Source organism: Esox lucius, chromosome 23 (assembly GCF_011004845.1).
Source record: "Esox lucius isolate fEsoLuc1 chromosome 23, fEsoLuc1.pri, whole genome shotgun sequence".
Taxonomy (NCBI): domain Eukaryota; kingdom Metazoa; phylum Chordata; class Actinopteri; order Esociformes; family Esocidae; genus Esox; species Esox lucius.
The window spans coordinates 24535090-24551852 of NC_047591.1; the positions used below are offsets into that span (position 1 = coordinate 24535090).

The 16763-nt window shown below is 42.6% G+C and overlaps 1 protein-coding gene across 1 annotated transcript; it reads left to right on the top strand.

Moving 5' to 3' along the window:
- Positions 1-3840: 3840 nt before the first annotated feature.
- Positions 3841-5167, top strand: LOC114830152 (small proline-rich protein 2H-like). The gene is made up of 2 exons (XM_029117197.2): positions 3841-3852; positions 4769-5167. Exons 1-2 carry the CDS (start codon positions 3841-3843, stop codon positions 5165-5167), a joined length of 411 nt encoding a protein of 136 aa, XP_028973030.2.
- Positions 5168-16763: the final 11596 nt, after the last annotated feature.

Here is a 16763-nt window from a genome sequence, read left to right on the forward strand (position 1 = left end):
CTAATATAATATGAGAAGTGTAACGTTACTAATATAATATGAGAAGTGTAACGTTACTAATATAATATGAGAAGTGTAACGTTATTAATATAATATGAGAAGTGTAACGTTACTAATATAATATGAGGAGTGTAACGTTATTAATATAATATGAGAAGTGTAATGTTATTAATATAATATAAGAAGTGTAACGTCATTAATATAATATGAGAAGTGTAATGTTATTAATATAATATGAAAAGTGTAATGTTATTAATATAATTGATCTTATATTTTTCTTTAAAATTGCAACCGAGAGAGAAACTGTGCATATATTCTTGAGTTCATTCCTTTTGCCTTTCTTTAACTATTTCATCCATCTCACTACATTTACTTAAATCTGACATAAAAATGTCATTGTTTTAGTTGAATTTGATTTCACACCTATGGGAGGGGTGCATCAATAATGAATCAATGTATACGTCATGCAGAGCTGCCTATATGTACAAAATATGCATCTTTCTCCGCATCCATGATGAGATCCTATTAAGGTCGCCAAAGAGCATTGTGACAGTTAAAGGTCACAGAGACAGGAAAAGGTCAGTGAGGTGGAAATAGACATTTGGCTACAGAGACACAGCGGATTGATCATGCATCATATGTTCCCCTTGAAAACATCCAATTAAAATATATACAAAGTGCCGAAAGGACAACGTAGAGCATCTATACTCCTGTTGCTCAACCTTCCAGCACCTGAATCCCTGCATCCAACAGAAACTGTGACCAGCCTGTGAAAATGACTTAGTGATGTAAGAGACCAGGGACAATGGGGAAGACAGGCGATGTGAGCCGATCTAACACACACACACACACACACACACTATGGGACAAGGGCCCGACAGGATGACAGTGGATGAATGAGGCTTTGTGAAGTGTCGGCTGCCACATCCTACATCCCATCCTACATCCCCCACACGGCTGCTTAACTCACCTTGCAGAGACAGCATTGAGAAATTGCCCATGTTTAAATCTCACTTTGTGTGTGTACATACATGTGAACAGGATGTGTACATCTGTGTGTGTGTGCGTCCGTGTGAGTGGGAAGGTAATGTTCTACAGGCCAGCCCTAATGACCATAATTTGTCAACACCAAACAGTGTTCCACGCTGAGATGAGCAGACAAAGGCTTAAATCTCAGCACCAAAGCTTCTACTTCTAGCTACCAACGAATAACACCTGGTATCACTTTCCCCTGGAACAATATGAATGCCGTCGCAGTAATTCAACTAACAAGCCTCTGAAGACAAGGACGACCAAGACGGAGTGGTGCTGAACTAACGAACAACAGTGGTGTGTGTGTGTGTGTGTGCGCGTGTGTTTGTTTTGTGTGAGTGTGTGTTTGTTTTGTGTGTGTGTGTGTGTGTGTGCCCGCGTTTGCGTGTGTGATGGGAAGGTGCTTTTGATTAATTTACTTTTTAATATAATGACATATGGAAAATAAATCACAGCACATGCACCATTAACATTCCTTTCATGCTACCATATGAGATTAGGAAAGATGAATAAATGCATTACGTGTATCCTAAACGGCATCCTACCCCCTATACATTGAAATCCCTTTGAATAGGGCCAATTGGTAATGGTGTGCCATTTATAAGCCAGAAGAACATCAATGGAACTCAACCAAGACAATTGAAATGTCACGGATTCACATGAAGGAAAGATTCCTTGGTGGAAAGACTGTGAATGGCTTCATTGTGCCCCAGGATCATGTTTCTACATTTAGGTTACTGATTCTATGTGTATTTCACAGTATGTTGAACTACAAATCCTAGTATGCTGGTTGTGTGAATGTCAACCCCAATACAGTAAATGTTCATGTCATCTCACCGATAAATCACATTTCCCATCACAGCAACTTTGACCCTCAAACACGTCTGTATGCTAACTACACTACCAGCTATTTAGTAGGTAGCATTTAGCATTCATCTAAACTTTGGAAACTTCTGACAGTTACACAGTAAAACCAATCAAATACTGAAGATACAAATCAGACTTACAAAACCACATTCTGGGCATGTTTTACTAAAAAACGCCATGACAGATTTGACAAATATCTACCTGTCATCTAACTGTTAATTTAGATCTAGTTTACTTTCAGCCAACATGCTTCCTCCTTTGATCCCCTAAGGTCCAGACACCTCTTCACTGCATTTATTGTGTACATCTGTACCTGTCATTCTGCCAGTTGATAATCAGGTGATGAAAAGCAATTACCTGCCTCAGAGCGTCCTTAATCCTCCCTTGGCTGGATGTCCTCACTTAAACAGAGAATATGTTGCCTGGGCGTAAATGCTGCACACATCCTGAACACTAACTGAAGTTTTCATCTAAATAAGGATCAATTATATACCACTAAGACAGACAAATGATGATTCTGCTGAATGCATAATTGCACTAACAATTTAAATGGCATTAACATGATAATGGTAGGGCTGATTATGTAACTGCGTAGTAATATGGTTGTTGCAGAATCAGCAACCGCACTGGAACAAGAATATGTGATTAGACATTCACTTGATGGATGTTATTCCCCATTCTTTATGACTGATGTTATTACAAGTTTAACGCGTGCAACATTGTATGCCCTCCTTTTATTCAGCTGATCCTTCGACCCTAGTGACACAACAAATAACCACAAGTAAAAGACAGGACCCTGGGACCATTGTTGCTATAACAACCCAGCCCAGGTCTGGCTGGCCAACTGGCCAATCTGACAATCGACAAAATCTGGACCCTGTCTGCCAACCAATCGTGCCAGTCTGGTTTCACCACTGTGTGGCTCCTACATTTTAGGCAACAAAAACCTAAACTAAATTTTTTAGTCATGTGCATCTGACATAAAGTAGAGTAACACATTTTCTATGTGGAAATGTCCAGTGATAAAATCCCACAAGTAGCGAACCCTTTGAGAGCCACTGAGGCCTGAGTACCTACAAGTCTCCCCCACCTACAGGATCACACCCTTCCATGAAAAGGTTCTATTATGTTTAGTTGCAAGGGTCCCCTGAAGGGAGGACAACCTCCCAGTGATAACCCAGGAAGAACACATGGAACTAAATGGTAAGCTCTTACTGCTCCATCGTCAACTTGGCAGGGATTCAATTCAAGGTGTATTGCAGAGAAGCACATTGTTGCATGGCCTTGAATGCCTCTTTAAAATGCAATATTCCTGAGTTTCTGGGAAAGCGTATTCCCAGTAAGTGCTGCTGGTCTGGGGTTAAGTATGAATGACCTGTAAAGACCCAGTTTAATGTGTTTCTCTACAAGACGTCATGGACAGACCCCCCCCTTTACTTCATCTGTAGCTCATCTTGTCCCCAGCATTAACAGCAGCCCCAATAGATCTGACCTGCAGGTGAAACCCTTCTACTATTAATTTCTCCGCCACACACAGATACACACAAAAACACACTCGCACGTAAACACACACACACACAAACACAGAAACACCCATCCGTAAACACACAGACAGACAGACAGACACACACACACACACACCCAAACATAAACACACATACACACACACAGACAGACAGAGACACACACACGCACACAGACACACACACACACAAACGCACATAAACACACATGCACACACGCAGACGCACACACACACACACACACACACGCACACTCTCCATCTGCAAGGTCATAACTCCTCAGTGGAAACAACATCTGTCTGGATTTTACCAGGCAGGCTGGAGGGTTCTCATCTCCTCCCTATAACGATCACATCAGAGCACTCTGTGTGTGTGTGTGTGTGTGTGTGTGTGTGCGCATGTTACAGGGATTACAAGAATGACAGGCAAGGTGAGTTTTGGGGTTAAGATGGGGTTAGGGGTTGGGCACGGGTCGGGTGGGGTTAGGGGTTGGGCAGGGGTCGAGATGGGTTTAGGGGTTGGGCAGGGGTCAGGATGGGGTGAAGGGTCGGGATGGGGTTAGGGGTCAGGCAGGGGTAAAGGATGGGGCAGGGGTCAGGATGGGGTGAAGGGTCGGTTATGGGGTTAGGGGTTGGTCTGGGGGTGTTGTGGAAGGGGGTTATGATTGATTTTGTTCATTTGATCTACTATCTGAACCCCCAGGTTTGTCTGTTTAGATTTCACCCTACGAACCTATGAATCCACACCAAAGTCACCTGAAAACAAAGAGTATTAAGCAGACGCACTCAGCTTGATGTTCGGGCTTCTCTGGACCAAAGGGTCTCTGGTTCCATCCAGTTGAGACTCTTGTCTGAAGAACTGCAAAGGGAATCGCTGCTGTTTGAGACTCAGTGTCTCTCCCTGTGCCTATTAATGTGGTGTTGTAATAAGACACACACACCCTCTCCCCGTCTCCCCCGTCCCCCCCTCTCAGATAGCAGCAGTCTGTGTGTTATCTAGGTCCTCTTTGCTCCTGGCGCCTCATGCAACATGGATGAGTTGTTCCCCATAAAGGACTAAATTTCTCTTTGATTTATACAAAAAAATATATATGCGGGGTGAAAAGTCCAGGCAATGCATATTTGATGTTGGATCATGGACTAGTGAAGCATTTTAAACTGCACACCTTACAATCAAATCGTCCCCTCAACATTTCCAGGTATATTCTGATAATCAAATGTTTTGAGAATGTTGGTTAAATAAGTTGTGGGGGAAATTCAGTTTGAAGGTCGGAACACTGAGAACACACATTGTATTCTCAATATAATAGTTCTTAATTTTTGGTGGAATGTAATGCCTCCCGTGAGAATGAGGAATGCAGTGGCTCCTGTGAGGATGAGGAATGTAATGCTTCCTGTGAGGGTGAGGAATGTAATGCTTCCTGTGAGGGTGAGGAATGTAATGCCTCCTGTGAGGGTGAGGAATGCAGTGGCCCCTGTGAGGATGAGGAATGCAGTGGCCCCTGTGAGGATGAGGAATGCAGTGGCCCCTGTGAGGATGAGGAATGCAGTGGCCCCTGTGAGGATGAGGAATGCAGTGGTCCCTGTGAGGATGAGGAATGCAGTGGCTCCTGTGAGGATGAGGAATGCAGTGGCTCCTGTGAGGATGAGGAATGCAGTGGCTCCTGTGAGGATGAGGAATGCAGTGGCTCCTGTGAGGATGAGGAATGCAGTGGCTCCTGTGAGGATGAGGAATGGAATGCATAAGGCTATAAGTCTCAACAACCTTTTTAATCTATATGACATTTGAACTCCTCTAGGGTATTCAGGTCTTGGGTTGTGAAGGGGTGGAGGAAATTAACAGTAATGGTTAGTTCTATTAACAAGCTGACATCTAAAACCTCTTTGGGATGACATGTCAAACAAAACAACAATGACAGACACCTAGAAGATTTAGGAAATGCTGTCTCTCTGCTGCCTAGCTGTCTCCCGCTTCTGCCTAACTGTTTCAGTCAGCACTGTAATGTCATCTCATATTAATATCAATGGGTTATAGTAATCCTCATTATGTCATTATATAGTAATATCAATGGGTTATAGTAATCCTTGTTATGTAATCTCATAGTAATATCAATAGGTTTCAGTAATCCTCGTTATGTCATCTCATAGTAATATCAATGGGTTTCAGTAATCCTTGTTATGTCATCTCATGGTAATATCATTGGGTTATAGTAATCCTCCTTATGTCATCTCTTAGTAATATCAATGGGTTTCAGTAACCCTCCTTATGTCATCTCATAGTAATATCAATGGGTTTCAGTAATCCTCGTTATGTCATCTCATAGTAATATCAATGGGTTTCAGTAATCCTTGTTATGTCATCTCATGGTAATATCAATGGGTTATAGTAATCCTCCTTATGTCATCTCATATTAATATCAATGGGTTTCAGTAATCCTCCTTATGTCATCTCATAGTAATATCAATGGGTTTCATAAATCATCCTCATGTCATCTCATAGTAATATCAGTGGGTTTCAGTAATCCTTGTTATGTCATCTCATAGTAATATCATTGGGTTATAGTAATCCTCGTTATGTCATTATATAGTAATATCAATGGGTTATAGTAATCCTTGTTATGTAATCTCATGGTAATATCAATGGGTTATAGAAATCCTCCTTATGTCATCTCTTAGTAATATCAATGGGTTTCAGTAATCCTCCTTATGTCATCTCATAGTAATATCAATGGGTTTTAGCAATCCTCCTTATGTCATCTCATAGTAATATCAATGGGTTTTAGTAATCCTTGTCATGTCATCTCATAGTAATATCAATGGGTTTCAGTAACCCTTATGTAATCTCATAGTAATATCAATGAGTTTCAGTAATCCTTGTTATGTCATCTCATGGTAATATCAATGGGTTTTAGTAATATCAATGGGTTTCAGTAATCCTTGTCATGTCATCTCATGGTGATATCAATGGGTTTCCTGGTTTAATTTAAAAGTAACCCAGATCACGTGTGCCAAAAGCATGCAGAGAGCCTCAATCAGAAGACATAAGGCCTCTCTACGCTGTATCCCAGCAGACTGTGCTTCAGACACCGATCCTTGGCTGGGCCTCAGGCGAGCTGTTCTCCTGGTTAGTGGTTTAATCTGCACGACCACCTGGCGTTCTCTCTCAGCATATGGACATGAGTCATGGTCAATAAGAACACAACCAACACAAAGGCCCAACCATCTGGGACCCTCCCTCATCAAACACACACACACACACGCACGCACACACGGACACACACACACACACAAGGATCAAAAGCACTGCTAGAATCCCTGGTATAGAGTCATCTCATTCCCATGCAGGCGGAGGGCAGAAGTAACAGGGGGGCCATCTGAATGTGCAGGAACCAAGCCAAGTAGAGGCAATAAGACCACTGACAGACGGCCTCCACAACACAACTGACAGGGACAACCTCCACAACACCAGAGACAGAGACAACCTCCACAACACAACTGACAGAGACAACCTCCACAAAACAACTGACAGAGACGACCTCCACAACACAACTAACAGAGACAACCTCCACAACACAACTGACAGGGACAACCTCCAAAACACCAGAGACAGAGACAACCTCCACAACACAACTGACAGGGACAACCTCCACAACACAACTGACAGAGACAACCTCCACAACACAACTGACAGAGACAACCTCCACAACACAACTGACAGAGACAACCTCCACAACACAACTGACAGAGACAACCTCCACAACACAACTGACAGAGACAACCTCCACAACACAACTGACAGAGACAACCTCCACAACACCAGTTAAAGACAGCACTAGTCAATAACTATATTATGTTGTTTATTTCTATTTTTTTTGGTCTCATAACAGGTGTATAAGCAGGTGCGGGACAGCTCAGAGAGTGTGAGTGTCTTTGTGTGTGGCAGAGTGTTTGGGGTTTGGTTTGGCTAGAAATGATCTCCAAAACAATGAAGAGATTGTTATGTTATGAACGTACCACCATCAACAGGATTTATAATCATTCAGCATTAGGTCACTACTTCAGCATTACCCTTGATGTCAAAAAACCTCTGAGGCTGACACCCCAAACAGCCCCCTCGTATACACCGATCAGCCAAAACATTATGACCACTGACAGGTGAAGTGAATAACACTGATAATCTCGTCATCATGGCACATGTCAGTGGGTGGGATATATTAGGCAGCAAGTGAACATTCTGTCCTCAAAGTTGATGTGATAGAAGCAGGAAAAATTGGCAAGCTTAAGGATCTGAGCGACTTTGACAAGGGACTCATTTTGACAACAAAGACTTAAAATAATTTGACCCTGGGTACGGCTGTTTTGCAAGGCTTACAATAACTTAAAAGGGACAGACTGATACCAGGAGTATAAATACAAGCTTAAATGACCAGAAGATGTGAGCAGTCAATGTTTTAAAAAGTTTCAATCATGTAAAAAAAAATGCAGTGTCTGAGATATTCTCCAATTAAACTTTCTTGTTGCTCCATCTATCAAATGTATTAGTCTCCTCATACTCTCTTCAGAACCCGACAGTACTATACCCACCCCCCCAAACCACCCTGGACTGGCTAGTATTATACCAGTCAGTACTACCACCCCCCCCCCCCCCAAACCACCCTGGACTGGCTAGTATTATACCAGTCAGTACTACCCACCCCCCCAAACCACCCTGGACTGGCTAGTATTATACCAGTCAGTACTACCCACCCCCCCAAACCACCCTGGACTGGCTAGTATTATACCAGTCAGTACTACCCCCCCCAAACCACCCTGGACTGGCTAGTATTATACCAGTCAGTACTATCCCCCCCCACCCTAAACCACCCTGGACTGGCTAGTATTATACTAGTCAGTACTACCCCCCCCAAACCACCCTGGACTGGCTAGTATTATACCAGTCAGTACTACCCCCCCCCACCCTAAACCACCCTGGACTGGCTAGTATTATACCAGTCAGTACTATCCCCCCCCACCCTAAACCACCCTGGACTGGCTAGTATTATACCAGTCAGTACTATCCCCCCCCACCCTAAACCACCCTGGACTGGCTAGTATTATACCAGTCAGTACTACCCCCCCCAAACCACCCTGGACTGGCTAGTATTATACCAGTCAGTACTACCCCCCCCCACCCCAAACCACCCTGGACTGGCTAGTATTATGCCAGTCAGTACTACCCCCCCCCAAACCACCCTGGACTGGCTAGTATTATACCAGTCAGTACTATCCCCCCCCACCCTAAACCACCCTGGACTGGCTAGTATTATACCAGTATAATTCGTTAAGGGATGTTTCATCTAAACATTAGAGGTGGAATTATACACAGTGCCCCTTTAAATAACTTGCAGTGCCTAACTTGGGCCGGAACGTCTGGATTGCCATGCCAGCACCTTCCTGAGGAACAGCATCCCGGTACCTTTTGAAGTTCTTGAGATGTGCTGCAGGGCAGAGATACCTTATTCTAATGAACCGACTTGGGAAAAGACAGCTCCTACACTTATTTCATCCCAAATCAAGCACCAGTGAATAGTGAGTCGTATTCCTACACTACCAAATAATGTAAATCTGTTATTAAAAAATTAAGATCCTTTCTAGTCTAGGGCAATTCACAAATGCTAAACAATGACATGTAAAATCCCTCTCCATCCAAACAGATGGGAAGAAACTACGCTCAGTGTGGCTGACCCCAGAACACGAACAGTTTTCAGAGTGAATTACCCTGAGACAACTGCATATCCACAGCTTGTGTGCCAGGAGGTGAGGATGTGTTTAAAGCGGTGCACCGCCACGCTCCAGGCCGTGTCTGCACCTGTTGGTCGGTCTTCAGAGCCTCACACAGTCAGCCAGAGAATATCGAGGGAAATGAATTTGGCTTCCACATCTGGAGTTCGTCCAAATCCCACAACACAGGCCAATGGCACACCCCTCTATGAATGCCTGAACATACAGTTCCCAGGCTACATCCCTGGGACGACCCTGAGAACCCAGCAGGTATGAAGAGTGTGATGACAGCAATACACAATGTTTCTTCTGCAAGTGACAATGTGGACAGCATTATCATTATCAGTAATATCAGCATTAAGTCATAGTTATGGGTGGTGGGAACCTCAGTCCATCAACCACGAAGCTTGGAAAAAGGCGGTTAAGAAAACTGTACATGATCTTGGTTCAGCGGCACATTAGATATTTGGACTGGAGGGTATAATTACCCTAAAAGGTGGAACATTAATACTAAATAGTCTGAGAGCCATCGGTAAGGTCACCACTAAGACTCAGAGGAATTCACTCACTACCCTGCTTGAATACCATATCAACTGGCTGCTTCATTTAGCTCAATTCTTTCTTTAGCTTGAGTTTAACGCTGATTTCCAAACTTCTCTCACATTTTATTGGCTAAATAATTAAATTAAAGCTCCCAATGCTCAAGAAATGGACTCAGTTACACTGACAATCTCCTCCAAAATGCATTTCATGTTATGACCTTCATATGCATGTGTACCAGTAAAATACAGAAAGAAACGATTCACCATATGCTTGTGTACAAGTAAAATACAGAAACAAACGATTCACCATATGCATGTGTACAAGTAAAATACAGAAACAAACGATTCACCATATGCATGTGTACAAGTAAAATACAGAAACAAACGATTCACCATATGCATGTGTACAAGTAAAATACAGAAACAAACGATTCACCATATGCATGTGTACAAGTAAAATACAGAAACAAATTATTCACCAAATCCCTCCTTCTTTTGTCCTCTGGTGCGGTCAGAGCCGAAAATACAGACACCATCTATTTATTATAGTGAATGGTGTCATGGCTATCTAACCGTCTGTCCTTTGTACAATATCCAACCACAATTCCATCACATTTTAATGCTTATGTCCTTGTCACAATTACTGGGAGTCTCGCATTAATCATGCCAAATTCATGTAAAAATACACACTATCAATGTCTCACACTCTGGAACATACATCATGTCACACTGACACCAAGGGATTGTATAAATGACACGTCAACGCTGTGATGTCCCTCATCTGCCAAGGGATGCTGGAGAAGGTTAATGCATATCTCAACCCCAATCAAACGCATCAAGTCATATAGGAACAGTTTACTTAAACACAAAACAGGTTGCTTAATTAAGCATGGAAGTGCATGGAAACAGGAACATTGTGATGACTCAGTTCACACAACGCGGGGTTCAGTTCACACAACGCAGGGTTCAGTTCACACAACGCAGGGTTCAGTTCACACAACGCAGGGTTCAGTTCACACAACGCAGGGTTCAGTTCACACAACGCAGGGTTCAGTTCACACAACGCTGGACTTCGTTCACAGATCGCTGGGCTTAGTTCACAGAATGCTGAATTTACTTTTTGCGTGTTCAGACATAAGCCAGATTCCAACTTTGTCTGTTTACGACTTCTTAATTGTCATAAACACAAATAAAAAATGTAATGATTGGTCAGTGCACTGAAAACGAACACAGACATTCCCTCTTCTGGTGCTGATCACGAAAGAGCCCGCTGAACCAGGAGACCCCCCCTGGAATCACTGAAATGGAACACAAATCCACAGAGCCAAATGAGGGTTCTGAGATGGAAGGTTCTCCACATATGGGCCTGGATCAGGGATGACCTCACTGAAGAGGGGATTCAGGAAGCAGTTTATGTACAGAAAATGCCAGGTTTGTGATGAGGAAATGGTTAAGTTATGATGCTACTGTGTGATGTGTTATCTGGAAATGTTGGAACAGGAACAGGAAATATGCAAAAATGGCCATGTTTATCTTTGACGTTTTTGTTTATTTACCATATTATAAATAAACAATTGAGAATTCATGGATTGTCAGGGGAGTTTTTGCACGCTCCATTGAATGAACGCTTATTTTTTGGCTTTGGGAAAGATGACCACAAACCGCCTGTTCCTCTGCGAATGATGCCTACCTAGTCCTTCACAGTAATGGGGCCCATGTATAGCCTAAAAAAGTAAGGGTCTCTTTAAGTAATTAAAGTAGACAGTAGTAATTAATCATTTCAAACTACATAAATGACTACACAGCATTGTTAGCAAGTGTGTTCCGGGTTCAGACAGTGGTGGTGGAAGACAGAGGGTGCAGGAAGAGGAACGTCGTTGTACATAATTGACCAAAAACACCTGGCCTGATTCTGCGGCAAACACACGCAACCCACACAGGTGCTGAGACGCTCTGACCCCTCCTCCTCATGGACCGCCTCTGATCACCAGCTACCGCTTCACCTGTTCTGGGGTCACCTAATGAGGTAGAATTACCACGTTACACAAAGCCTCAACATAATAATAGCTTTTATGCCAAGTTATTTCTGGGTCCGGAATTATACTTTACAGCTGAGCCATGTGGGTGTTACAGCACTGAAACTCAGTAAAATCCAGTTCACCTTTGGTCATGTGCCTGGAAGAATCCCAGGATGCTTCTCACGCAAATGTCTCGACAAGGGGAGTTGTTCCGTGACGAGCGCCACTGTGCTGAAAATATTTTATTTTTATAGGAAGCGGATGCTTCCACTCAGCTGTGCTTTTCCACGAACCTCATCGCTTTTTTGTCAGAGAAAGAAATGTAAGTCATTGATATAGAAACGCCCGGTTGTGAAAGAAATATCAGAACCAGGAGTCAGCAGCCCGACATTCTGCTGTATGAACCAGATTCTTCCTGACCCATTCCACCCACCTTAACAGCAGAGGAAGCCCCTGTTATGAAAACAACATCCCAGCATTGACCCGAAACAGGCAGGAAAAAAAGAAATGCTTATAACAACTGTTTAAGCAAGATGCTGCTGAACAAAAGTTTTAGAAAGGTGCCCATAAAACACCAGAAAGGTGGCAACTCAGTCACAGCTTCAGTCATTGCAGAAGAGGCCAAACTTGAACAAAATGTATCAAAGCCCCAACCATCAACCTGTTAGAGTCTAAGAGTGGACATGCATAACTGTGACCACAGTCAAAACTAACACACAAAAATTATATACTAATACTAATATAAATTCACCAGAATTCATGTGATCAATACCCACATGGATTTGATTTGTTGGAATAAATTTCAAAGTCGATCAATCAGATTAATTTTGAATAGAGAATATAGCACACACACACATATGAATACACACCTACACACTTGTTGTGATAATATTCCTGATCATACTGGTCTTTGTCTAGTCGACATTTTTAAGCACAGTTGCGGTGGCTTAAATAAAGGCATGTTATAGTTTTGATGCCTCCATTAAGTTTCTATCTCTAAACGCTTGCTGTTCACATTGAAGATAAACCAAGGTGTCATTTTGGAATCTATGGTTCAGAGTTTCCTTTTGCGTGTATTTTGCACACCAGATATGTAAACCTCTAACATTTAAATCCAGCAGTAAATCCCTTAGCTGTCCAAACTACGCAATGCTTTATTTACATGTTTCCAATTTTATGATATTCAGCTGAAATTGTAACTGGCAATCAGAAGATATCATTTTTTCTGCCTTTAAAGTACCTTCTATATTTTTACCAAAAGATGCTCCAGAGAAGATCAGACATCAGAAATATGTTGGTCCAATGAGGGCCTGACTCTTCCACTGGCCCATTTCAATGACTTCCCACACACAAATGTTTAGATGTTCCTCACCACTCTGCAATGGGCCAGTCCTGAAACTGTCCCAATAGAACACAAGGTTTCATGGACGGGTTGAGTCCACCAGCCGGTGGACTCATTCCTGTTGAGGTTCATACTTTACAAGTGTAAAATGGGGAAATGTCATGTCATGAAGGATTATAAACACATTCCCTCCCTAGCTGTATCCTCTCCTGTTGTTGTCAGTCACACAGACAGCCAATTTGAATTGTAGAACAGAATATCAAATGTCCACCTACATGGGCTTCCACTTCCAAAGAATAACAAGATAGAGAGGTGAAAGTCGATGGGAGGGAAGCAGGGATCCGATACAGAGTGAATAAAGCTGTAGAGTCATTCATTGCAGTGCCCCAAACCCCCCATTCCCAATTCCCTCTCAACCACTTGCCTCTTTTAAACCTTCATTCAGTGCTTATCCTTAATGGGAGCAATCTAGTGTAAAGCTCCATCACTAGTATTCATATAGTCTTCCCATTTTCATATGAAGAAGGACATAGGATAGAAGGGATTTATGGTAGAAAACAAATCTGTGGTGACATATTACTCAGTTGTGAATTCATCAACAGTTGATAGTTTGGGATGGTACCAAGAATAATCAGGATTGTTGAATGTCCTTACTTAAATTTACTTGGCGATTACAAATTAATTTGTTTCCAAAACTTTGTTCCCAAAGCTCTTGTTTCAAAAATATCTATCCATGCTTGCTTAGCTGGTGGCGGTTCAGTTGACCGTACTTTCACAGTAGTCAATGTTAACAGCCCGATTTCCAGGCGTGGTGGAGCCAAATCTGACTGTTTTGGTGGCTGCAATCACAGGGGAAGCGGTAAAGAGATTTTTAAATACCTACAATGTTTTCAACATGTTTTTCAAAAGGCTTCGTTATGAAGGGGTTGGGTTTAACCTTTAACTATCTTGGAGTCAATAAATAGATCAATAGAAAGTTTAAGGAAAATGTAATAAAAAAATATAGGCATGATAATGGGGGGATGGAGAGAAATAGGCATGGTAATGGAGGTATGGAGAGATAGAGGCATGATAATGGAGGGATGGAGAGATAGAGGCATGATAATGGAGGGATGGAGAGAAAGAGGCATGGTAGTGGAGGGATGGAGAAATAGAGGCATGATAATGGAGGGATGGAGAAATAGAGGCATGGTAATGGGGGGATGGAGAGATAGAGGCATGGTAATGGAGGGATGGAGAGATAGAGGCATGATAATGGGGGGATGGAGAGAAATAGGCATGGTAATGGAGGGATGGAGAGATAGAGGCATGTTAATGGAGGGATGGAGAGATAGAGGCATGGTAATGGAGGGATGGAGAAATAGAGGCATGGTAATGGAGGGATGGAGAGATAGAGGCATGGTAATGGGGGGATGGAGAGATAGAGGCATGGTAATGGAGGGATGGAGAGATAGAGGCATGGTAATGGAGGGATGGAGAGATAGAGGCATGATAATGGGGGGATGGAGAGAAATAGGCATGGTAATGGAGGGATGGAGAGATAGAGGCATGTTAATGGAGGGATGGAGAGATAGAGGCATGGTAATGGAGGGATGGAGAGATAGAGGCATGGTAATGGAGGGATGGAGAGATAGAGGCTTGGTAATGGAGGTATGGTGAGATAGAGGCATGGTAATGGAGGTATGGAGAGATAGAGGCGTGGTAATGAAGGGATGGAGAGATAGAGACATGGTAATGGAGGGATGGAGAGATAGAGGCATGGTAATGGAGGGATGGAGAAATAGAGGCATGGTAATGGAGGGATGGAGAGATAGAGGCATGGTAATGGAGGGATGGAGAGATAGAGGCATGGTAATGGGCAGTTGGAGGGAGGGATAGCTGGAAAGAAGATGGATCGATGGAGATGAGCGAATGGTGGTATAGGTTCTCCATTTAATTAGGCTTTTATCCCCATCTATAAACAAACATGATAGCACCCTGAGAACACTTAGTGCCCAGTCTCCTGGCGGACATGGAGACAGCTCTAAAACACACACAGCTGCTGCAAATGGCACTTAAACGGAGGGGAAAACGGAATAACTGCTGCCCTCTCCTGGTGGAGAATATTACCAAACCAGGCCTTGAGTGGAAACAGAAGACAAGTTCAAAAACCAACAAGGGATGAGAGACACAGTCCAGACCTAAGGACCCTAACCACTAAGGAGCCATGACAGACATGTTCTAGACCCAAAAAAAAATGCCATAAAAGGATATGGAATCACAATAGAAGGAAATGTTTAGAGTACATTGTCTCAATTAAACAAGTATTTGCTGAATATTTAGAAAATGAAATTTGTGGACTACCTTCATGGACTAACAAATGCAAAACAGACGAATGATGAAAGTGAACTGAAAATGCAAATTGGTCTTCATTAAAACTGATGGAGGAATCAATTTTCAGTATAACTGACCTAAATACATGAATACATTTTTTGGGGTGTAAATTGTAACCAGCCCAAAAAGTTCACAAACCCCAAAGTTTGCTACAATGTTGTTGGAATAGTTTGTCTAACCATTAATGATTTACAATACCTCATGAAATAAAAGTTTCACTAATCACTACGATAGAAGAAACATCTGAATAATCACCGTTTATAATCAGTATAGTAGAAACGTCATTAATCACTATAGTATAAACATGTTCATCATCACTATAGTAGAAACATGACAATAATCACAATTGTTAAACGTCAATAATCACTACAGTAAAAACATATCAATAATCACTATAGTAAAAACACATAAATAATCACTATAACAGAAACATCCTATTTAACTGTATATTAGTGAGCGGATGAGAGGCTGTGTGACAAGACAGGAAGACAAGAGGGTTAAACAGAGTTCACTGACTGTAATTTGAATTATGAATTTGACTCTAGTTCAGTCTCCATTCCCCACTCTGGTATCCTCGTGCCAGACTCCATGATTCCCACTGTGGCCCTAGGGCCTGTCTGTTATGACATGTTATTACGAGGTGTCAGAGATGATAGAGGCACACATCTAAAGCATCCTTCACAAGGGAATAAGGGTTTGACGTGCTTGATATCCAAAGTCAGACAATGATGATATGCTCTCAGAATCATCCCCAAACCATCTCATATTCAGTGATGTTACATAACCAGACCAGGGACATCTAGGACAGAATCCTGAGAACCACGTTCAGCTGTGGATGATAAATATTAACACAAGTCGACTGAGGACGGTTTATAGAGAGTTGGGACTCCTGGAGCTGGTGCCCGAACCTCTATGAAGCAAAAACCATGATCCCTATTCCCTGAGGGCCTTGGTACACCGTAGTGCACTACCTAGGAAATAAGGTGCCCTTTGAGACACGGTTCATGGTTTGGGATGGTTCCATAATTCAGTGACCCAGAAACAGGACTGTATTTACACTGGAGCAATACTCCTCTCCTCTTCTTCTCCTCTTCCTCTCCTCTTCCTCTCCTCCTCCTCTCCTCCTCCTCTCCTCCTGCTGTCCTTGTATTCTGACAGTCCCACAAGGTGTCATTAGCAGACTATAAGTTCAACTACATAACCTTCAAATCTGGCTCCTGTTCTCTTCCTCCTCTTTCGGTCTCATCCCCAAAAATGTCTTCCGAGTTTCCCCTCCTGCATTCCCTTCTCTCCCCCTCCCCCATCCC